Source organism: Schistocerca piceifrons, chromosome 2 (genome assembly GCF_021461385.2).
Source record: "Schistocerca piceifrons isolate TAMUIC-IGC-003096 chromosome 2, iqSchPice1.1, whole genome shotgun sequence".
NCBI lineage: Eukaryota > Metazoa > Arthropoda > Insecta > Orthoptera > Acrididae > Schistocerca > Schistocerca piceifrons.
Window position 1 is genome coordinate 343070230 of NC_060139.1, and position 25682 is coordinate 343095911.

Consider the following 25682-nt stretch of genomic DNA (forward strand, 5'->3'; position numbering starts at 1 on the left):
GAAAAGAAAGTAAAGTAATATCCACGAAACAAATGAATCAGCAAATACAATAAGGAATGAAATATACTGTACTCATTGAAATAGCTACAAAATAGTGAGAATACAAATAGTTATTGTTCTTTATCTACTATAGTAGAGGTATAGGATCTACAGTTTGTTTACGTCATTAAACAGCTTTAACAAAAAATGTCATGAAATAACGCAATTACAACAGCCACAAAGGTTTCCACAAACTGTTATTGCGCATCATAATCTTCACTATCAAGATACGATACGGGCAACATATTTGCAGACTATGCAGCAGCTGTGCTCATGTTCTTGTAAAAATCATGGTGAACTGGTGGAATGAAGTCCAGTAGACACAGTAAATATTTCTTCTTCAGTTCACTCTTTGCATTACTTTCTGGATACATCCATTCTAACTCCTTTATAAGAGCTGATGTCCTCTTGGACACATAGACTTTATTAAATATGTCATCCATTTCATTGGAATATTTAAAAAGTATATCAAAAGGCAGGTTTTCCACAAATTGTACCCACTGGATCCTGAACCACTCTACTTAGGTTTGATCAGCCAGTATTTTGCTGTTCATAATATTCCTTTCCAGCATTTTTGTTTGAAAGGCATTTTCTTCCTAGCGGCCTCAATAATCTTATTCCAGTGTTCTGGAATGTAAACATTTTTAAAAAACTTCTTTTGTTTTTCAATCAAACCAAAATCTTGATCACAAGGTAAATATGAATGACCACTGACTAAAAATTTGTGGTCAATTTCATTTACTATGTAAATGGGATTGGAAACTGTGTACTGGCACATAAGTGAGAGTTTAATATTCCTATTTTTACCTCTGCACTGATACGAGTACATAATTAACTGGGAAGATTTCACAAAATGGTTCACATAGTACAACAAACATGAGCCAATCTCCTGAGGACCTCTAGATGCTATCGACTCATTCCAAAGAAACGTGTGAACATCATTATTCCCTGTTATGAATACCGAGGCAATAGGTCCTCATTTGCCTTTTGTAATAGCATACCCCTATTGACAATGCAGGTGTAGGCAAAGTTTTCATCAGGTCAAATGTTATAACTGTAACATTAATCAAACAATGGAAAATGCAGGATGGAATGTATCAATATTAGAGTCCACCATCTAAAAACTGATCCCGACCTTATAATCCTACTTGCAGACAAAGGCTCCACTCCACCACTGTTGTTTTGAACTGCAAGGATTACGCGACGGAAGGACGCCGTCAGCTATCAGATGCTTCCACCTACAGACCTTGCCACAGTGACTCCATTCCAGTAATCCAGCAGGATCTCCAGTCACTACTCAGATCCTTAGGCCCATCCCAGAACCTCTTTCCAGAGTCCATCTCTCTACTTACCCCTACCACTCCCACCTTCTACATGCTTCCTAAAGTCCATAAACCCAACCATCCGGGGCACCCAATTGTGGCCAGTTACTATGCCTCCACTGAGAAAATCTCTGCTCTTGTAGACCAACACCTACAACCTATTACCCGGAAGCTATCCTCTTATATAAAAGATAAAAACCATTTCCTCCACTCTAGTGGAAGACTCTGTAAGAGAGATGCTCAGTAGCTCGGTACGGGCTTTTGTTGAAGTTTTGAGAACGTATCTTCACTGAGGAGTCAAGCAGTATATTGCTCCTTCCTATGTATATATCACGAAGAGACCATGAGGATACAAGCAGAGAGGTTAGAGACCCACACAGACGCATACCAACAATCTTTCTTTCCACGAACAATATGAGACCGGAATAGAAGGGAGAACCAACAGAGGTACTCAAGGTACCCTCTGCCACACACCATCAGGTGGGTTGCAGAGTATGGATGTAATGTAGATGTAGATTCTCCACAGTTCCTGTCACCTTACCACACGGTGCCCTGCTTGTCACTATTGATGCCACCTCCCTGTACACTAATATTCCTAATGCCCATGACCTTACTGCTGTCAAACACTACCTTTCCAGATGCCCTATGGATTCCAAACCAACAATCTCCTTCCTAGTCGCCATGACCAACTATATCCTCACCCACAATTACTTCTCCTTTGAAGGCATTACCTACAAACAAATCTGGGGTATGGCTATGGGCACCCACGTGGCACCATCCTATGCCAACCTATTCATGGGCCACCTAGAGGAATGCTTCCTAAAAACACAGAATCCTAAACCCCTCACCTGGTTCAGATTCATTTATGTCATCTTTCCTATCTAAACTGAAGGTGAGGACACTGTATTCACATTCCTCCACCCAACAAGTCACCTTCCTAGATGTTGACCTCCACCTCAGAGATGGCTACATCAGTACCTCCATCCATATCAAACCTACTAACCACCAGCAATACCTTCACTTCGACAGCTGACACCCATTCCATACCAAGAAGTCCCTTCTGTACAGCCTAGCCACCCATGGTCGTCACCTCTGCGGTGACGAGCAGTCCCTCTCAAAATATACAGAGGGTCTCACTGAAGCCTTAACTGACCGTAATTATCCTCCCAACCTTGTACAAAAACAAATCTCCTGTGTCTTATCTTCCCAGTCTCCCACTACCCCCCAAAGTCCCACAGTCTGGCCACAGAGGAACGATCCCCTTGTAACTCAGTACCATCTGGAACTGGAGCAACTGAATTACATTCTCCGCCACATTTTCGATTACCTCTCGTCATGCCCTGAAATGAGAAATGTCCTGCCCACTATCCTTCCCACCTACACAATATACTTGTCCATCCTTACACAACCCCTGCTCCCAATCCCTTACCTCATAGCTCATACCCCTGTAATAGACCTAGATGCAAGACCTGTCCCATACATCCTCCTACCACTATCTACTCCAGTCCGGTCACTAACATCACCTATCCCATCATATGCAAGGCTACCTGTTAAACCAGTCATGTGATTTACAAGCTAAGCTGCAACCTATATAGGCATGACAATCAACAAGCTGTCTGTCCGCATGAATGGCCACCAACAAACTGTGGCCAAAAAACAAGTGGGCCACCCTGTTGCTGAACATCCCTCATTTCAATGACTGCTTCACAGCCCGTGCCATAAGGATCCTTGCCACCAACACCAGCTTTTCTGAACTGCACAGGTGGGAACTTTCCCTGCAATACATCCTACATTCCTGTAACCCTCCTGGCCTCAACCTGCGTTAGTCACTGTCCTCACTCATCCAGCCCCCTCCCTGTTCCCATTTCAGCACTACACAGCTGTCATTTCACCACCACACCCAGTCTTTTAATTTCTTTCTTTTCATTTCTCTCCTCTCCACTACTTAGCTCCCCCCCCCCCCTTCCCACCTGCCCTCCATCTAAACTGCAGCACTTCACGGTCCACCACCCCATTCCTCCCCCTCCTGCCCGAGCCTCCTCCTTACCCCCACCCAGTCGCCAATCCCATCAAGCACTGGTGCTGCTGCTCGCAGTGTGGTTCAGTTGCTGCTCGCAGTGTGGTTTCAGTTGCTGCTCGCAGTGTGGTTTCAGTTGTCCGAGACTGCAGACGTGCGCAAGTTGCGTTTGCTTACAAAGGCCTTAATGGCCGTAAGCTATAATTGTGGGAATCCTTTTGTTGTGCCTATCACGACTCAGCATCTCTAATAACTGTAACATTGTCATTTGATTTAGCAAGCAAAGTATCGTTCTGCACACCTTTACGTGCACACTCAGCTTTCCTCAAATGTTCGTCTTTCTGCAAGATGAACGAACTATTGTTTGGGAAGGCCATTATTTTGATCTGGAAAGAATCACATTTCTTACATGAATCCGAAATAGGTGGATGGAAAGATAAATTTAACTGTTCATTGAAGATTTTGCGAAATATATGATCAGATACTGGGTTCACTGTTTCTTTGCAATATAATGAATACATAATACTGATACTTAAATCAGGTGCCAAATATTTCTACTCTATTTGTGTATGGCATAGTGACTTTCGTACACTGGAAATTTGGCAACAAAATTCTTCACTTCAGCTATTTTACCTGACTATGTTTTGCTGGCAGATTCACATCGTCCTCGTCAGTGAAGTGGAGCAGTTGCGCTTACACCTCTCTGCTTCAATATTCTGTCTATTCGTCCTGTAGGTACTGCCAATGTGTTCTGAAAAATATTTTGTACACTTGCACATCATTACCATGAATATCAAGCAAAAAGTATTGCCTGGTATTTTCCCGTCGAGAAAGGAACGTGGTATACGTTCGAGATGTTTTACAAACACGGATACTATTATATAGAAAGGCCGATTGCAAATCGAAGTTCGCCAACCATAATAATCATTAAATATTTTACATTGCCTGTCTGCACTTATCTTTAGGAGGCATTGCTTCATACAAGGACATGGTACCATTCGGCACTCTTTTTGAGGTGTAATTTTGCCCTTACCATTTACATATTCTTCCCCTTTTGAAACGGAATGTAAGAAAACAGAGACGAGCCAATCTTTCTCATTCCTCAAACGCTTTTCGCCTTTCATACTGTTCACATTACCAGGGTATGATGAGGATGCAGCTGGTCCTGGTATTAAGAACATTTCCAAACAGTCGTTAATATCAAGTCGCTCTGTATCATGTTCTTGATTGTCACCTTCCTCCTCTGATTGAAACATATCTGTGAACTTCAATGTCAAACGTACAGGAATCAATATTTTTGTATGACTGCTACACAATATTATAGCACACATGAACAATAATAGCATACTGTGTAATTGTTCCTCTATAGTTTTAGGTTGTGTGTTTTGATCCATCATTGTAACTTCAACAACTATCACCCAACCAATACCAATACACTACACCTGCACTATCCAATTCCACGACGTGAATCAATTTCGGAGTGACGTAATACTGCGATAGCAATTACTACACAAGGCAACATTGTTGTATCGCACTGGGCACGACTGCCCGTAGCGAACACTGGAGGTGGTTCAGGGAACAGCTGTCAGTGCAGCAGTGGACTAATGAATCATAGTCCATTATTGCTCCAAGAAAATGTGACAAAGGCTCAGCGCAAGAAGTAGTAATTGGAGCCTTGTCTAAGTTTATCATACAGAATTTAAATATGTGGTTCTGTAGGGTTTTTATACTTCACACAGGCATCATTTCATGCAGGTAACTTACCACGGCAACAAATGGGGGTTGGTCCACTCGTGCTTTCAGTGCCTCAATAGACAAACTGAGTAGTTTCATCTAATTTAAGAAAGAGCAGTTTATTACAATGTGAAAATCTTGTTTCCAGTTGTTGCAATATTATTCAATGTCTTGAAGTAAACCTGTTTGTATTTTGACATCAATGGATTGTCAATGTATTTATCCACCATTTCAGCTCTGTTCATGGTAGTTTCAGATTGCAAATTAGTCGAGCGTTTTGAGGAATTTAAAAAGTCGATCAGTTTATCTTCATTTATTAAGTTTTCTACATAAGCTATGCATTCTGTTACAACAATGCATCACTGGTTTTTTTCTGAAGAATGATGAAAAACAGTTCAGTCTTTAAAAATGTGTTTTGAAAAACAGAGAGAAAGAACAAAAACAAAGCCGCAGTTCAAAAGGCTGTTTTTGAAAACATGGGCTTCTCTTGTAATCATTGCACTAGAGACTGAACTGTGAAGTATTTCACTGAAAACCTCAATTAGTGCCTGACATTTTTGTGAATGTCAAATATTATTCTGGCATTACAGTTCCATCTCGTTTTGTTGTTCGAATGAATTTATTTACCAACAGTACTGCCGAGAATTTCTACGCATTTGGAAGGCCGGTGGAAGAAAGCAGGAATACCCTGAAGTGTGGAAAAAAATCCTTACTGGCTTTATACAAGAACAGCTCTGCTGTTTCTGCCAGAACAGAAGCACCATCATGGGTTTGGGCAACCAGTTTGTCCTTCATGTCACAGTTCCAAAACATGCCACTCGGTCCAGTGAACAAAGCAGCAGCAGCAAATCTGTTTTTGCTAATATCGTGAAAATGTTCTTGAATGTTGCTCTATATTTGATCACATTTCTTTTACAACCGGTGAGATTTGACAAAGTTCTGTATTATACCATCAAATTTCTTTCACATAAATATTTGACATATCAACTTTGACAAAGAAATACACTACTGTAATGCCGACCTTACTCCCAGATCTCGGTCTCCCTCTCTGCACCCCCCCCCCCCCCCCTCCAATTAGTGAACTGACAATCCCTTGATGTCTCGCGGGATGTGTCCTACCAACGAATCCTTTCTTTTAGTCAAGTTGTGCCACAGATTTCGTTTTACCCCAGTTTCATTATATACTTCAATCATTTGCTATTCAATCTACCCAGCCAATTTTGAACAATATTTGGTAGCAACACATTTTAAAAACTTCTAGTCCCTCCTTCTCTTAAACTGCTTACGATATATGCTTGAGTTCTATACAAAGCTACCCTTCAGAAAAATACTTTCAGAAGATAGTTACTAACACTTAAATTTATACAGGGCTATTACAAATGATTGAAGCGATTTCATAAATTCACTGTAGCTCCATTCATTGACATATGGTCACGACACACTACAGATACGTAGAAAAACTCAAAGTTTTGTTCGGCTGAAGCCGCACTTCAGATTTCTGCCGTCCGAGCGCTCTAGAGCGCAGTGAGACAAAATGGCGACAGGAGCCGAGAAAGCGTATGTCGCGCTTGAAATGCACTCACATCAGTCAGTCATAACAGTGCAACGACACTTCAGGACAAAGTTCAACAAAGATCCACCAACTGCTAACTCCATTCGGCGATGGTATGCGCAGTTTAAAGCTTCTGGATGCCTCTGTAAGGGGAAATCAACGGGTCGGCCTGCAATGAGCGATGAAACGGTTGAACGCGTGCGGACAAGTTTCACGCGTAACCCGCGGAAAATTGGCTCATGCCACAACTGGAGACCGACAGCGCCGACTTCATCTTTCAGCAGGATGGTGCTCCACCGCACTTCCATCATGATGTTCGGCATTTCTTAAACAGGAGATTGGAAAACCGATGGATCGGTCGTGGTGGAGATCATGATCAGCAATTCATGTCATGGCCTCCACGCTCTCCCAACTTAACCCCATGCGATTTCTTTCTGTGGGGTTATGTGAAAGATTCAGTGTTTAAACCTCCTCTACCAAGAAACGTGCCAGAACTGCGAGCTCGCATCAACGATCCTTTCGAACTCATTGATGGGGACATGCTGCGCCGAGTGTGGGAGGAACTTGATTATCGGCTTGATGTCTGCCGAATCACTAAAGGGGCACATATCGAACATTTGTGAATGCCTAAAAAAACTTTTTGAGTTTTTGTATGTGTGTGCAAAGCATTTTGAAAATATCTCAAATAATAAAGTTATTGTAGAGCTGTGAAATCGCTTCAATCATTTGTAATAACCCTGTATATGATGTAAATAAATTTCTCTTTTTAGGAAACACTTTTCTTCTTAGAGTCAGTCTGTCAACTTTTTGCTATCCAAACAGCAAAACACAGTGACTACTTGTGGTGTCTTCATTTCCAAATTGAATTCTATCAGCCTCCCCTAATTTGACCACATTCCACTACCCCTGCGTTACACTCATTGATATTCATCTTATAACCTCTTTCCAAAACTTATCCATTTCATTCATACGCCCCACCAAGACCTTTGCTGCCTGACAGAATTGCGATGTCATAGCAAACTTTTTATTACGCCTCCCTCAACTTTAATTCCGTCTCCAAATTTCTCCGTGATTTCCTTTACTGCTTGCTCAGTGTAGAGATTGAATAACATTGGGGAGAGACTACCATCCTGTCTCACTCCCTTCTAAACTATTGCTGTCCTTTTATGCTCATCAACTCTTATAACTGAGTGCTTTATGTGTAAGTTAACTTTTTGCTCCTTGTATTTCACTACTATTATGTTAATAATTTCAAAGAGTACATTTCAGGAAACACTGCCAAAAGCTTTCTAAGTCCACAAATGCTATAAACAGTTTTATCTTTCTTAAATGAGGTTGGCTTCTCTTAGTTCTTTTATTTTGTAATCACAACTTATTAAACTGACGGTTCAGTAAAATTAGCAGGTGTAACCTAAATGTCATTAATACATGGTCAAGTCACATTAATGTGACCACTTCCTATGCTCGATGACAATGTGCAACAACCTCTCACAGGCAGCAGGTGGCAGCACCACCAGAGGAGGGTATATAATGTGTGTAGGGGGAAGGGAAAACAGTGCAGGTGTTGTACTGTGAATACAGAGAAATTTATTTGATTCTAAAAAGGCATCATCACTGGCTTTCGGGCAAAGGGTGGAAGCACTTACAAAACTGTTAAGCCTGTAAACTGTTCATGTGCTGCTGTGGCTAAAGTATACTGTGCATGATAAAATGGCACTATCCAAACCCGGCACCAAGTTAAATGTGGTTAATATTGACCATAGATGACATGGGTGAACGTCAACTACTATGGGTGAATAGACAGGCAACTGATAACTGACTGACTGCCCAGAGGGTACCAACAGTATCTCCTCAATGAGCGTACAGCAAATGTTGCTGCATGTGGGCCTTCACAGAAGGCACTTTGTTCATGCACCTATGCAACAGCTGTTTACTGTGATGAAGGCTGGAATCTGGAAGCAAATACCTCAACTGCATGTCCACTGGGTGGCCTTTTCAGATAAAACTTTTTATGTTCTGTCAGACAGATGGCCATCCTTGCCACAATTATCAGAAGGGTCCAGTCCAGTGGGCATTCCCCGGGTTATCTCATCATTCTGGAAGGCACAATGGATCAACATAAGTTGCATCTATCCTTGGGAACCATGTCCACTCCTGCTTGTAATTTGTTTTTTCTTGGCACAATGGCATCTGCTGGCTGGACAATGCAATATGTCACACAGCTCGCAGTTTACGTGTGTGGTTCGAAAAGCATGAGGATGAGTTTATTGTACTTCACCGGCTACTAAAAAAACTGGCAGAGAATCTGTAGGACCACCATGATTGGGCTATTTCCACCACATGTCCTTAATAGAGAAACCTCGTACAGCTGCCCATGGCACTGAAGTCAGCATGGCTTCACATCCCTGCTTATACCTACCAAAACCTCATGGACACAATTCCTGCATATCTCACAGTGTTCCGCAATGCGAACTGTGACCTTTCATGCTTTTGACATGTGGTCACATTCCTTAATGTGGACCAGACAGTAAAGACCCAAAACAATAGCTTGTGAAAGATGCTTTAAATAATGATATTTGTTCTGTTGAATTTATTGTTCTTCCCCCTCCCCCAAAAAGAGAGCTTCTAACAAACTCTACATTACGGTGCGGTACACGCTTGGAAAAAAAAAAAAAAAAAAATATTGGACTCTGTTATTTTCCCCCTCTTCTCCTTTAAACTACAATTGCAAATGCAGTCATTATATTTGACACCACAGATAAATTGTTTTTTTATTCCGTTCTTTATTAGCTCTTTTCTCTCCCTCCTTCGAGATAGTTGCAAATTAGGCATGCAATTTATGTCCCCCTAGGTTTTTTCTTCTTAGCAACACTCACAAGCGGCCAGCACCAGAAACTGTAAAAAAACACTTGTGACGACATCGCAAAAACATCTCACTTCAACAACAAAATGCAAACAAATACAGCTAAAAAAAAAGAACAGTTTTTTTTTTCAAATTAAATTTACTGTGGTAAAAGATATGCAGGATGCGAAAAAAATAAAATGCATTAAAATTTATCAAGAAATGCAGTCTAAAAGAAGCATTGAAACAAAATACTATAGTTCTTACCAATAGTAAATTTTGAAAAACTTTTAAGTTCGTCAATAACACAAATACTAGTGGTTTGTTTGGAACAGTTCTGGAGACAATAACTTCTTTTTTAAGAATTAGCATTGTCTTTTAACAAACAATCAACGAAGGAACTCAGAACACTGGAAACAAAGACATAAATTTGACATGTCAAAATCAACAAGACAAAGCAGGAAGAACAATTTCATCTTGTGTATCAATACTGAACCACAATTTGAACAAAAACGAATGAATTATTGTCAATTATATAGCATGGATTTTTATATTAATAACTCTGTGCTTGTCAAATTATGCATTTATAAAACCTAATTTCTTTACCAAACAGTGCCATGACATGGAAGCAATGGCAATAACTGAAAATCTTCCATTACTTTGTAACAAATCTTTTATGTATATTACTGTACAAAAAGGTTATTCTGAAATCAACTATCAACGGCATTTAGTAATCTCACATGTATCAGCACTTCAAAAGTCATACAAAACAATTTACACACAAGATGCCCACAATATTCTCCACAAACACAGGAACATGACACAATTATCTGTTACGACCTGGAATGTGTGATTTTCCCCATAACATCATTATAAAAAAATTCTTGTATCAAAAATGACATTCTCACAGCATAAAACCTTTCAGAAGATCCTGTAACAGTTAATAAACTTCAAGAAACACTTGGTTTCAAGAATCCTGAATGCATATGGAAGAACACAGTTTACTGTCATTTATATGTCTCTCGTTATTTGCTGGAATCTTCATTTCATCATCGTAGGAGTCACATTCCGTATTAGCATCATCACTTGAGGTTTGCAGTTCAGACAGCGTTGTTGATGACTTTGGTTTACGAACTATATAACCAGACCGAGGAAAAGGTTTCAGGACTACACCCAACTTCCCACTTCTGGGACGGGCAGCGCGGTGCAGTGCTACAGATGATAAACTGAGCACCTTCCTAGATAAGGAGAAGGAAACAGTGAATTAATGTTCATGATTAAATTTATTGTATATTTTCGGCATGCAGCTTATGAAACCACTGACAGTAATGGACTTTTCTTAACTTTACCAACATTACAATGCCAAGACTTACTTTTCTTATTTTACGTATAACAAAGTGGACATTACAAAAAAAGAAGAAAAAGCATCTTGTCCAAATTTTGTTACAAAGACACATTTTTATGTTAGGTCAGCCAGGTTACTGTTGGTAAGCTCTTCTTTGAGAGGTACTCAGCAGTTAATCCACAGTCAGTCTGTTTAGTATCTGATGTACTTACATTGGATGTAATGTTTTGTGTGAAATTAGAGTCACTGTAAATACAGTGCAGCTCCCTTGATATATTCCTGGATTTAATCTTTCCCCACAGTTTACAATATTTTTAATTGGTCTCTTCAAATTTTCTGTTTTAACAAAGCTAATTTGCATCCGCTTTTGCATTATCACAATTACACATTTCAGGCTGTTTACATTTCATGAAACATTAATGCGAAGAAACAATCAAAGTTGTGCAATTGATGTAAAATGTTGCTGGTAAGGTCGTGTTTACAAAGATTATGCAATTAAATTTCTTGAGCTGTTGATTCCTTACTTCTCAAGCACAAGAAATTGTTAAAAGTCAGAATAATTCATGCCAGTAGTGCCTGACATCCTAACAGTTAAATTCACAATAACTATCCGGTGTTTAGAGTAGTTACGATACTGAATGAAGTGATGCGATGGGCTGAGCTTCAGTATTATGATGATGATTGGTTTGTCGGGCACTCAACTGTGCGGTTATCAGCGCCCGTACAAATTCCCAATCTTTGCTCAGTCCAAACTCACCACATTCATGAATGATGATGAAATGATGAAGACAACACAAACATCCAGTCATCTTGAGGCAGGTGAAAATACCTGACCCTACCGGGAACCGAATCCGGGACCCCGTGCTCGGGAAGAGAGAACACAACTGCGAGACCACGAGCTGCAGACCTTCAGTATGAGTCCAAATAGATAGAAAGTGGCAACAATAAATTAGAGCTATGGTATTGCCCCTTATGGATAACATACAAAATAGTTTCAAACAATTATATATGAAAACATTAACTTTGATCTGCAGGAGGGCATTACCAAGTGATATATGGAATACATTTTCTTTTTTCAGAATACATAGTGGACTCCAAGGTGATGCTTAGGTTGCATCAAACAGTGAGCTTTAAACAGTTGAGAGTGAAATATGTAACAACCATATTTAAATACAATCATAATTTTTAAACACATTTGGCACTTCTCTTGGAATGCTTACACCCTAGTTTCTAAGGTGTTGGTTTAGATGGGACTTGACAGTACAGTTAAAATTTAGCTGCACAATTTGCTCTGAATTACGTCCAATAGAAGTATATTTCATTATGGTGCCATCTATCTACATACAGTTAATGAGGTAAGGTCATTTATGGAAAACAGTTCTCTCTTTCGGTCTGCCACCTTATTCAATCACCCAACATCACCCTTTTGCCATGTCAATCATGTTTTTAGCAATTTTCTTAAAAAAATTAGCGTTCGAAGTAGCAAGTTTTATGATCTGAAGTTTAATATACTTCTTGTTTATAGTTTGATGCCATATGCATGTTTATAACATACATCTACATCTTGTAATTGCTTTCTGACCCCTACTAAAATGTTAATATAGACGTCAAAGCTTTCATTTTTATTTATGAACTATAAAACCAGATACAAGAAAACAGACACCTTATAATTCTAGATTTTTTGGTAAGGAAAGTATTAACTAAGAATGTGTTTACGAAAAGTAAAACTTCTGTAATACCAATTGATCCACATTTAAGATCAGTACGCTACAATCAAATTAATAATTGCTGTTTTAAGAGGTACGTACAGGGTGGTTATAACAACACTTTTGCTACTTCAGAGGGCTCCATTGAAAAATTAGTAATCTTAGGACAATGAAACTATGTAGAAATATTTGTAACAACATGTGGAAGAGAAATAACAAACCACTGAAAAAAAATAAATAAATAAAAAAAATTATTTCCATAAGAGAGAGTAACATTTGCTAACTGCGTACCATGTTTACATTCCTGGTTACAAATGTTGCTCAATGTGATGATCATCTGTATCCACGACAGCCCTGAACCACAGTACAGAGACCATTTCACAATTGTTTGTGGCACTTTTTGAACAGTGGATCATGGAACATTCAGCTGTTGTGACACAGCTTGTGCACTGCTTGAAGACCACATACTGCATCCAGCATTTGCCGCCATGACAACAGTAACTCTTTCAACAATTTGTGGCAAAACTGGCCATCGGCATTTCCCAAGAACAATTCCCAACTCACCAGTTAATTCAAACTTCAGACCCATGTTTTTCAAATCTGGTGCAGAAAGAGGACCTCTCCATATTCCTTTAATGTGTTAATACTGGCAAAGGGCAGAAGCACCATTGTTGTCATTTTGATAAAACAGCTTTATGACTAAAGCCCTGCTCACTATATCCAGACCCATGTTGACTGACTGCAATGTCATCCACAACGATGTTTGTGTTCTAAACCTACGTCACAATGCCTTTAGCAGAACTATTAACAACACAAATCTTGCAGTGTACAGTCTGAACATAATTCCTATTAAGGTTGGTATCCCTACGGTAAATAGTTTTCTGCCTATATGGGCTCAAGCAGCAAGAGTTTAATTATATTACACTGTACTTAAATAATAATTACCAACAATTTACATTTTCCTGTAATTCACACCATTTTTGAAAGTACTTTGAAAGGTTGTATACATAAAACAGGGATACTTTGGGGTTATGTGTCATCATATGTTGGGAGGAAATTCTCTAATACATCTTTATTCTTGCATGTGTTAGAGCAATATTATAGCAAGAGAAAAGCTGTGGAACTTAGGTCAGGAGGGAAACATGTTGAAACTGAGCTGGCCCATGAACTGTATTTGGACAGTGCAATTGGTATATCACACCAATTTTAACTAATCACAAATAATTATCATCAAATTATAGTTTGCCTGTCAGAGGAATCTTTATAGTCACAAATTCCTGACTGTTATTGTCAGGGGACTGACAATAATTACATTCAAGTTACAACACTTCCAGTTTTTTTTCCTCAGGACTGGAAAAAGATAGAAGCATGTGGTTTGTTTTTAAATACACATGCACTCATTGTGAATGAAATGGCGGCACTGTGTGGGAAACAGAACTCTAGCAGCTGCTGCGAGAGTGAGTAAATGGGAGCATCTTGACTGATACAGGGATTAGTGACTATGAGGTGGTTGTGATTGGACTCTGAAGGCCATGTCATCCTCAGCTGACAGACATCACTAAATGCAGATAGAGAGGGGCATGTGGTCAGCACAATGCTCTTCTGGTTGTTGTCAGTTTTCCTGACCGGATCTGCTACTTCTTCAATCAAGTTGCTCCTCAACTGGTCTCATAAGGGCAGAATGCTCCATAATTGGCAAGAGTACTCAGCAGACATGAATGGTCATCCACACAGAGGCTACCCAAGCCCAACAACGCTTAACTTTGGTATTCTGACAGGAACTGTTGTTATCTCTCTGACAAGACACAATCAATGCCTTCACTATGCGATACCAATGGTAATATTGCCAATGATAGAGCAAGTAAAGCAGAGTCGCTAAACACAGCTTATCGAAATTCCCTCTCCAAAGGAGATAAAGCTTGCAGGATTTGAATCAAGAACAGCTACCAACATAAGTAACTTAGAAATAGATATTCTTGGTGTAGCAAAGCAACTTAAATCATTTTGTAAAGGCAAGTCTTCACGTCTAGACAGTATACACATTTGATTCCTTTCAGAATACACTGAAATAATAGCCCCATACTTAGCAATCATATGCAACCGCTCACTTGACAATAGATCCGTACCTAAACATTGGAAAGTTGCACAGGTCACATCAGTACTAAAGAAAGGAAATAGGAGCAATCCAATGAATTACATACCCTTATGACTTCAATTTGTAGTAGTATTTGGGAATGTATACTATGTTCAAACATCATGAATTACCTCCAAAGAAATCATCTACTGACATAGTCAGCACGAATTCAAAAAATATCATTCTTGTGAAGCACAACTAGCTCTTTACTTGCACAAAGTAGTAAGTGCTATTGACAGGGGATCTCAAATTGATTTCATATTCCTAGATTTCCAAATTACTTTAGACACTATCACGATACTTCAGATCAAATTACATGACTACAGAGTATCATCTCAGTTGTGCTATTGGATTCACGATATCCTATCAGAAAGATCACAGTTCATAGTAACTGACACAAAATTATTGAATAAAATTTTAAGTGATATCTGGTGTTCCCCTAATAAGTGTTAAAGGTCATCTGTGGTTTCTAATTTATGTGAATGACTTAGGGGGGAACCTGAGCAACCCTCTTAGATTGTTTGCAAGACGATTCTGTCATTTACTGTCTCAAAGTCATCACAAGAATATATATGGTGCAAAAAATGGCAATTGTCTATCAATAATGACAAGTGTGAAATCATCCAGATGAGTGCAAAAAGAAAATTGTTCAATTTCGATTCCACGATAAATCACGCAAATTTAAAGGCTGTCAATTCGACTAAGTACCTAGAAATTACAATTACGAACAACTTAAGTTGGAACAATCATATGGATAGTGTTGTGGAGAAATTAAATCAAAGACACTGTTTTATTGGCAGAATGCTTAGGTCTACCAAAGAGACTAAACTATGCTTGTCTGTCCTCTGCTAGAGTGTTGCTGTGCAGTACGGGATTCTTACCCTATAGGATTGACGGAAGACATTGAAAAAGTCCAAAAAAGGGCAGCTTGTTTTGTATTATTGCAAAATCTAGGGGAGAGAGTCATGAATAATATAAGTGATTTGGGTCGCAATCATTAAAACAAAGGTGTTTTCCACGGTGCTGAAATCTTTTCATGAAATTTCAGTCACCAATTTCCTCCTCTGGATGCAAAAATATTTTATAGCTGCCAACCTACATAAGGAGAAATGATAATTGTAATAAAATAAATCAGAGTTCATACTGAAAGAGTTAAGTGTTCATTATTCTCACATTCTCAGAGAGTGGAACCATACAGTAGTATGTCTGATGATAGTTCAAAGAACCCTCTACCAGGCACTGAAGTGGGATTTTCAGTGGAACACACTGCCTCCAAAGTTGGCATTTCCACAGGATCTGTGCACACAATCCTGCATGAAGACCTGAAACCTTGTAAAACACTGCCATCTGTGCTCCTTCACCATGACAACACACCAGCTCATCGGGTGAACGAGATGCTGCATTTTCTTCACAACAATAACTTTGAAATGATTTCTCATGCTCCTTACTCAGCTAAACTAGCTCTAGTGACTTTTGGCCCTGGCCAACAATGAAAGACATTCACTGTGATCGCACATTCACTAGTCGCGGCTGCTACTTCATCAGAGATTTTCCAGTGGTCAAATCAGACTCTACATCTACATCTACATCTACATCTACATTTATACCCCGCAAGTCACCCAACGGTGTGTGGCGGAGGGCACTTTACACGCTACTGTCATTACCTCACTTTTCTGTTCCAGTCGCGTATGGTTCGCAGGAAGAACGACTGCCTGAAAGCCTCCGTGCGCGCTCAAATATCTCTAATTTTACATTCGTGATCTCCTCGGGAGGTATAACTAGGGGGAAGCAATATATTTGATACCTCATCCAGAAACACACCCTCTCGAAACCTGGCGAGCAAGCTACACCGCGATGCAGAGTGCCTCTCTTGCAGGGACTGCCACTTGAGTTTGCTAAACATCTCCGTAACGCTATCACGGTTACCAAATAACTCTGTGACGAAACGCGCTGCTCTTCTTTGGATCTTCTCTATCTCCTCCATAAACCCGATCTGGTAAGGATCCCACACTGATGAGCAATACTCAAGTATAGGTCGAACGAGTGTCCACCTCCTTTGTTGATGGACTACATTTTCTAAGGACTCTCCCAATGAATCTCAACCTGGTACCCGCCTTACCAACAATTAATTTTATGTGATCATTCCACTTCAAATCGTTCTGCATGCATACTCCCAGATATTTTACAGAAGTAACTGCTACCAGTGTTTGTTCCGCTATCATATAATCATACAATAAAGGATCCTTCTTTCTATGTATTTGCAATACATTACATTTGTCTATGTTAAGGGTCAGTTGCCACTCCCTGCACCAAGTGCCTATCCGCTGCAGATCTTCCTGCATTTCGCTACAATTTTCTAATGCTGTAACTTCTCTGTATACTACAGCATCATCCGCGAAAAGCCACATGGAACTTCCGATACTATCTACTAGGTCATTTATATATATTGTGAAAAGCAATGGTCCCATAACACTCCCCTATGGCACGCCAGAGGTTACCTTAACGTCTGTAGACGTCTCTCCATTGATAACGACATGCTGTGTTCTGCTTGCTAAAAACTCTTCAATCCAGCCACACAGCTGGTCTGATATTCCGTAGGCTCTTACTTTATCAGGCGACAGCGCGGAACTGTATCGAATGCTTTCCGGAAGTCAAGGAAAATAGCATCTACCTGGGAGCCTGTATCTAATATTTTCTGGGTCTCACGAACAAATATAGCGAGTTGGGTCTCACACGATCGCTGTTTCCGGAATCCATGTTGATTCCTACAGAGTAGATTCTGGGTTTCCAAAAACGACGATATGCGAGCAAAAAACATGTTCTAAAATTCTACAACAGATCGACGTCAGAGATATAGGTCTATAGTTTTGCACATCTGCTCGACGACCCTTCTTGAAGACTGGGACTACCTGTGCTCTTTTCCAATCATTTGGAACCTTCCGTTCCTCTAGAGACTTGCAGTACACGGCTGTGAGAAGCGGGGCAAGTTCTTTTGCGTAATCTGTGAAGAATCGAATTGGAACTGCCGTGTGGTCTTCCTTTGTGAAACAGCTTTGGAAAAAGGTGTTCAGTATTTCAGCTTTACGCACGTCATCCTCTGTTTCAATGCCATCATCATCATCCCGGAGTGTCTGGATATGCTGTTTTGAGCCACTTACTGATTTAACGTAAGACCAGAACTTCCTAGGATTTTCTGTCAAGGCGCTACATAGAATTTTACTTTCAAATTCACTGAACACTTCATGCATAGCCCTCCTTACGCTAATTTTGACATCGTTTAGCTTCTGTTTGTCTGAGAGGTTTTGGCTGCATTTAAACTTGGAGTGAAGCTCTCTTTGCTTTCGCAGTAGTTTCCTAACTTTGTTGTTGAACCACGGTGGGTTTTTGCCGTTCCTCACAGTTTTACTCGGCACGTACCTGTCTAAAACGCATTTTACGATTGCCTTGAACTTTTTCCATAAACACTCAACATTGTCAGTGTTGGAACAGAAATTTTCGTTTTGATCTGTTAGGTAGTCTGAAATCTGCCTTCTATTACTCTTGCTAAACAGATAAACCTTCCTCCTTTTTTTATATTCCTATTAACTTCCATATTCAGGGATGCTGCAACGGCCTTATGATCAATGATTCCCTGTTCTGCACTTACAGAGTCAAAAAGTTCGGGTCTGTTTGTTATCAGTAGGTCCAAGATGTTATCTCCACAAGTCGGTTCTCTGTTTAATTGCTCGAGGTAATTTTCGGATAGTGCACTCGGTATAATGTCACTCGATGCTCTGACCCTACCACCCGTCCTAAACATCTGAGTGTCCCAGTCTATATCTGGTAAATTGAAATCTCCACCTAAGACTATAACATGCTGAGAAAATTTATGTGAAATGTATTCCAAATTTTCTCTCAGTTGTTCTGCCACTAATGCTGCTGAGTCAGGAGGTCGGTAAAAGGAGCCAACTATTAACCTAACTCGGTTGTTGAGTGTAACCTCCACCCATAATAATTCACAGGAACTATCCACTTCTACCTCACTACAGGATAAACTACTACTAACAGCGACAAACACGCCTCCACCGGTTGCATGCAATCTATCCTTTCTAAACACCGTCTGTGCCTTTGTAAAAATTTCGGCAGAATTTATCTCTGGCTTCAGCCAGCTTTCTGCACCTGTAACGATTTCAGCTTCGGTGCTTTCTATCAGCGCTTGAAGTTCCGGTACTTTACCAATGCAGCTTCGACAGTTTACAATTACAATACCAATTGCTGCTTGGTCTCCGCATGTCCTGACTTTGCCCCGCACCCTTTGAGGCTGTTGCCCTTTCTGTACTTGCCAGAGGCCATCTAACCTAAAAAACCGCCCAGTCCATGCCACACAACCCCTGCTACCCGTGTAGCCACTTGCTGCGTGTAGTGGACTCCTGACCTATCCAGCGGAACCCGAAACCCCACCACCCTATGGTGCAAGTCGAAGAATCTGCAGCCCACACGGTCGCAGAACCGTCTCAGCCTCTGATTGAGACCCTCCGCTCGGCTCTGTACCAAAGGTCCGCAGTCAGTCCTGTCGACGATGCTGCAGATGGTGAGCTCTGCCTTCATCCCGCTAGCGAGACTGGCAGTCTTCACCAAATCAGATAGCCGCCAGAAGCCAGAGAGGATTTCCTCCGATCCATAGCGACACACATTATTTCAGCTTTACGCATGTCATCCTCTGTTTCAATGCCATCATCATCATCCCGTTGGTGCCGACATGAGCGACCACCTGCAGATGGGTGTACCCTTCATGGCATCCGGAAGGACCCTTTCCACATCTGGAATGACTCCCCCCGTATGCACACAGAGTGCACATTGGTTTTCTTCCCCTCTCTTGCTCCTTGACAAGAGTTTTGCAGGGGCTACAGAATGATGGCACTGAGGTAGTGAATAATGTGGTATGGCTGCAGAGATATTACACTGCGAAGTTCCTCGGTTTTTAGGCAATTAGTTTGTGAGAAAATAAACTGCAGGAGATATAATCTGTATGCACCTCATATATGTAACTTCTGGCTAGTGGCAGCAGCAATTTGTCGTTACCATTAATAACTAAAATGAGTAGCTAGCTGTCCAGGCTCTAGCATTTCACAGCAATTTTTTCGCTTATCTGGGACGCACTGGCGAACCATACAAATACTCTTTGTCTCCCAGCTGTCATGCTAAACAATAGTATGATATATTCACAGACGTCTGTCTAGTACAATAGCTTTTTGTTTTACCTTCTATTCTTCCCAATCACTTTAAACACATTTAGTGTGTTTCTTCTCCCGTTGTTATGTCTATTCTGTAGCTTGCCATGACCTTCTTAAAAAATTTGTTATTATAATTATAAATTTCACTCTACTGTGAAACATTTTTATATATCCTGAACTGCTGTAAGTCACCATGAGCTTCTGCTAGCCAATAGTTCCTATTTTTCTACTGGTAAAGCTAAGTTCAGAATTTTATTTGTGAGGCTGTTGCTATTCATTCTTTGTGATCACAAAACTGTAATTGTTAGTTACCGATTGTATCCGTCATATTTTCAGAAACTTGATAAATTTCCTTAGATTTCTACTTTATACAAATTCAATTTTCACATTTTGGCGGTAGGATTTTCTACATAATTTATCTTCCTTGCTTCTCAATGTGTGATTCAAGAGCTACCACAAATGATTGTAGTTTAAAATGCTTAAAACCCTTCTGCTTTAACAACTGTGTTACGTCATAGCTTTGCCTTCTAAGACAGATTTTTTATATCAGACCTATCTCAAGCGAGTTTGTGTGCTCTTTGTAATTTGCAATTCTTTCTTTGTTAGTGTCTTTATTTTGCCAGACTGGTTCAATAATCTTACCTAAATACCTAAGTCTTCCAGTATGTCCACTTGGAAAACTTTCCCTGTACCTAATAAATAATGGTAAATTGTTGAGTCTTGATGTGGGGCCATACATGCACAGTAACTTCTCCTATGAAGTCTGGGTGTATATTTTTTGCCCCTAATTTGTATAATTTCTCTATAGGATGAATTGATTCTTTCCTATTTTTGGAGAGGATGGTGATGCCATCAACAAATGATAAGCAATGTAGACAAATTTTGTTTTGGAGACATCTGTGAATAGTTATAACCTTAAATTAATTTGCTGTTTTGTAGTCCCTTTATCCTGAACTACAAAGAACAGTATCCATCCTTCTACCTTTATGGCACAGAAAGTTCTCTCAACAATTTTGCTTATGATGTTGTATTATGTCTGTCAGTCATATGGACCCTACACTTTTCTGAAGACAACAGATACAATTATTGTAATAATAAGTTTAAGCTGTGGAATTTGTTCTACAGAGGATCTGGTTTTTGGTATCATTCCTGATATTCTGCAATAAAATCATGTTTATACTTCAAGCCTCTTCAGTGGAGATTTAGAGGAATTTTGTAGCAGAGAGAGTAATGAGATTACTCCGTAGTTTTTTATATCTGACTCTTTCTCTTTCTTCTGAAATATTTGAATTTATGCGCACTTCGGTTCTTTGGGGTTTTCTCAGTTTGTTGGATGTCCTGAAATATATCTTAAATGTTTCTTCTTGTAATATGGGTCCATAGCCTGTATCAATTATTTAAAGGACAAAATTTTCCACTTATGGCTTTACAGGGTTTCAGTCTGCTACTGCAGAATTCTGAAAGTTTTGCAACAGTTTTTCAACAGTATTTCCAATATTTCCACAATAACTCATCTTCTTCATGTGCATTTCCACAGTAATAGTTATTAAACAGTTAATGGGGTGAAGGTGGGAAGAAAATTAGGAAAAATACAAGCACTGTTCTTACATTTTAAAATGTTAAATCTGCACTTGCTGGAATTTCCATGTTACCTTTCAGGTGTAGGTCTGCTCTCAGTTGCTTCTTCGAATGCCTCCTGACAACTCTGTAAATTGTGGGCACCTTTGAGGCTGAGTGTGTTGGGGCTGTGAGCCTGAGGATTTAGGTGGTTGACAGAAAACTGAAATATAAGGAGAATTCACGTCACTGATATTTGCTATAAAGTCAAAAGTCAAGCAACTCTAGGATATTTAACTGGAATATATCAGCCTGGTATCAATTAATGGTTATGAAAATAGATGAGCACACACTTCCTTATTTAACAGGGAACATTCTTTAATATACATTTACAGAAATTTCTTCCTGGCAAAACCCTCATTATCTTGTTTCTCAATACTTCTTTTGCATGTTATATTATTTGGTACATCGAAATGCAGAGTAACTGATGAAACAAATGTCAAATGAATAACACTTTGATGATTTACTCTAAGGAAAAGAGAGACCCATTATCACATCCCACAAAAAGCAAGTTTTGAAAAATATGGTTGCAACTCAAAGGGCAAGGATAAATGTTCAAGAACAATCCATAATCAAACTAAATGTATTCCATGAAGATGTGCAAAGCAAAAGTCAAGGTAATTTATGAATGGACTGTTGTATGTGCAATGCAAAATTTCATTTGTAATCCAAAGCATTATTGATCTTAGGGTTTTATATTACAGGTTTAAGTACAATTCAGACATAGTGAAATCTATCATTAGATAAAGCAATTTGAAGGTATTACAGCAGTGGCATCAGTTTCTTAACATTTTGGATCAGGAATGACAAATGTAGAGAGGGAGGGAGGGGGGGAGGGAGGGAGAGGGAGAGGGAGAGAGAGAGAGAGAGAGAGAGAGAGAGAGAGAAGGGGGGAGGGGTGGCAGCAGCAAAACAACTTGCAGTGAATTACTATACATTCTTGAAAAATCACACCAAATTAAATACAGTGATTGTATAAAACCTTCTGCATAACACAAATGTTACTGATAGAAATCCTAACATTACATGAGCTTCACAATGAAACACTTACTAATCTCATACCACATCAATTAGGAAGGAAGGTACATTGTACACATTTTAAAAAGTGCACTGAATACAATCATCAGCTACAAACAAGGGCAGAAGTTATTAAAGCCAAATAAATTTCATCAACTGAAAGCTGCATTTGAGTATTACAGTGCTTTACTAAGCAGTACCCTACTGGCTGTGGTACACCCTGGTACTCCACCGACTTAAGAATGGATTAATTCAGCCAGCTATAGGTGGTGAACGTACTGTGTAATGTGGAACCTTAACTACTGTGCAACTTCTCTGAAAGTCACATTCATTTCCAGAAACAACTGTGACTAAATGGGGTTTAGGACGTGTACCTTTCGATTTGTGGTGTAGCACTCTCCCTCACCCCACAGTCATTAAGCTGTAGTGCAGTAACTTCCAATACTGAACAGAAGTACTGGTGTTAGAACAGGTACAACAACAGAGAGAAGGAAGAACGGATAACATTAAACATTTCCGTTACACTGTAATTATTATTGCTGGAGCCCTTACTCTGTTGGATATGAATGAAGGCCAACTGCTGATGACTTTGCTGAAGGAACCTTCCCAGTTACAAAAGAGCTTGAGAAGAATTGTTTGAATGTGTTGTAATTGCATGCAAAAATACGAATATAAAACATAATGCTAGTGACAGACGTAGGAGGTGCAGTGTACTGATGTGTGTATTTTCAGTGAATGCTGGACATATACAAAATGACAGTGTCATCTTAACTGAAGGTAACTGATTCTACAAGGAACAGCAGACACCGTAAAATGTGAAAGGGTGCCTAATAAAATTCAAAGCACGCTGACATTTACAGACAAAGAAAAAAGCTCACATTATTTGTAACTCCAAATTCTTTTGTGTGTGAGTAAAATAACAAACTTAGTTAAATGATTATCCAGCAACCCCACAAGTGAATCCCATGGTCCAATAACAGGCATCTACAAACGTAAAATGGTTGTGAATTTCTAAAAGTAACCACTGAATTTCGTCTCTTCTGTTCCCTCTCTCTCTCCTGCCAACCTCTCACATATTTATCTGGGATGATCCAATTTTGAATTTCTTAAAGCACTGCAGTATCTTCTGACCTTACTTTGCAGTTTCAAGTGCACAAAAGTGGTCACATGTTTGTAAACCATGCAGTTGGTTTGTGTTTGACAGTACATATTTCTAAAGCTCCTATCCAAAGTGAATAATTCTTGAACTTATCTCCTTGTTCCAAAGTATGTAGTAAAAATAAAGACGACAGTTGTTTATACTGAGATAGCGAAATCATCAAGTGAAAGCTCCAAATGTAACTCTGACAAGCACAAAAGTGGACAATTAATGCCCTATTACTTTAAATCAAACCGTGTTACTCTTTAGCTATATAACTGAATAACAAGAAATCTAAGTGTAAACAATTTTAATTCATGTGACAAATATGATACATACAAACAATATCTGCAAGCTCAAAGTAAAATCAAATAGTCTCTTCCATAGGACAAAAGATTTTATCAGACTCAATTCACTTACAGATGTTATGTTTTTTGGACTGTTTACCATTGTTACACTGCCAGCATGTGTTCTTCCTTCCACATTCAAAGCCGAGATTTAAGAAAAGATATTCCTTGGTCTCTATATCGTCCCCTCCCCCCCTCACACTGCAACCTTCATTTTAAGTCATCGAAGTTACCAAACCATATCTGAGAATAATAGTTTCAGTAATTATCAGATAGACACATCTTTCCTGTGAGTTATTTGTTTAGCTCTCATATTTTCACACTGAGGGGAGTATCACAATTTCCTATCACCAGTTACTACAAAATCTGAAAAATTCATCGGTGGTTTGTCTTTTATAGCACGATATATGCCATAGTAGGGCATCAATTATCAGAAAATTTTCTGTAGCGCAGCAGAAGAAGCATGAAAGATATTTAAACAAATTTTACTCTCCAAGACACTTTCAAACTACATTTGTCTGCACTCGGAAACTGCACTGAAGATACCTAAAATATTTGTACACAAAACGTATTTGTTTACAGTCTGCTGTCTGATCAACAACAGAATGCTATCTACACAAGTACAAGTATTTCATTTATCTCAGAGTTCGGTGTTCCAACTATTCAAGATGTTCATCTCCTAACTCTGTATTAACAACTACTTAATGACACACAGGTACATAAACTGGAACATTTCTGTTAAATGTTCATGCTAGTTTACAAAAATTGAAACTTCAAGGTACAGAATGGTGTTACACTATTAAACATGCTCTATCAATGAAATTCAATCACTGCATTAATGAAACAGTGCATGGCAACAACAATATATGGAAATAACCAACTGTTATACAAAAAATACTGGATTCTAGCAACAACTTGGTCGAAATTCAAGATATATTCTTTTAAATTACACTGTACTACAAATAACAATTGTAAGCATACATTACAACTGCTACCCAATACACTTTAAAACATGTACAAAAATAAAAATCTATCAAGACATTTAAGAAAAATATTAATAATAGATAATAAAATACGATGAGTAGTTAATAGCAGGCTTTCAATATAACAGTCAATTTTAAGATGTTTACACATCAACTGGCCAAAACCATGCATTTTAGACCACTGGATCTTAACCATTCAAACATACCAATATTCAGTACCTTAGAACAATGCAAGCACATGATTTTCAATTTTTATTTTCTAAGTGTGTAGTATCCCCCTCCCCATGCAAGGTCACACAGATACACGCACACACGAACACAAAGAGGTGGAGGGAGGGAGGGAAGGGGGAGAGAGGGAGGGAGGGAGGGGGAGAGGGACGGAGGGAGGGAGGGAGAGAGAGGGGGAGAGGGAGGGAGGGAGAGAGAGGGGGAGAGGGAGGGGGGAGGGAGGGAGAGAGGGAGGGAGGAGAGGGAGGGAGGAGAGGGAGGGAGGGAGGAGAGGGAGGGAGGGAGGAGAGGGAGGGAGGGAGGAGAGGGAGGGAGGGAGGAGAGGGAGGGAGGGAGGAGAGGGAGGGAGGGAGAGGGGGGGGAGGGAGGGAGGGAGAGGGGGGAGAGGGAGGGAGGGAGAGAGGGGAGAGGGAGGGAGGGAGAGGGGGGAGAGGGAGGGAGGGAGAGG

The 25682-nt window shown here is 39.7% G+C and overlaps 1 protein-coding gene across 5 annotated transcripts in view; it reads right to left on the reverse strand.

Moving 5' to 3' along the window:
• Positions 1 to 9677: 9677 nt before the first annotated feature.
• LOC124777532 (tubulin monoglutamylase TTLL4-like) overlaps positions 9678 to 25682 on the reverse strand; it is a 228551-nt gene continuing 212546 nt past the window's right edge. For 3 of the 5 annotated variants that reach the window (XM_047252981.1, XM_047252983.1, XM_047252982.1), the window contains exons 17-18: positions 21557 to 21684; positions 9678 to 10744 (exon numbers count right to left, since the gene is read on the reverse strand). In XM_047252981.1, coding sequence (XP_047108937.1) covers positions 10474 to 10744; positions 21557 to 21684 — 399 coding nt within the window. In that variant the 3' untranslated portion in view covers positions 9678 to 10473. Of the gene's footprint in view, positions 10745 to 21556; positions 21685 to 25682 lie in introns of those variants that run through there. The other 2 variants (XM_047252984.1, XR_007015746.1) reach the window with 2 other exon arrangements.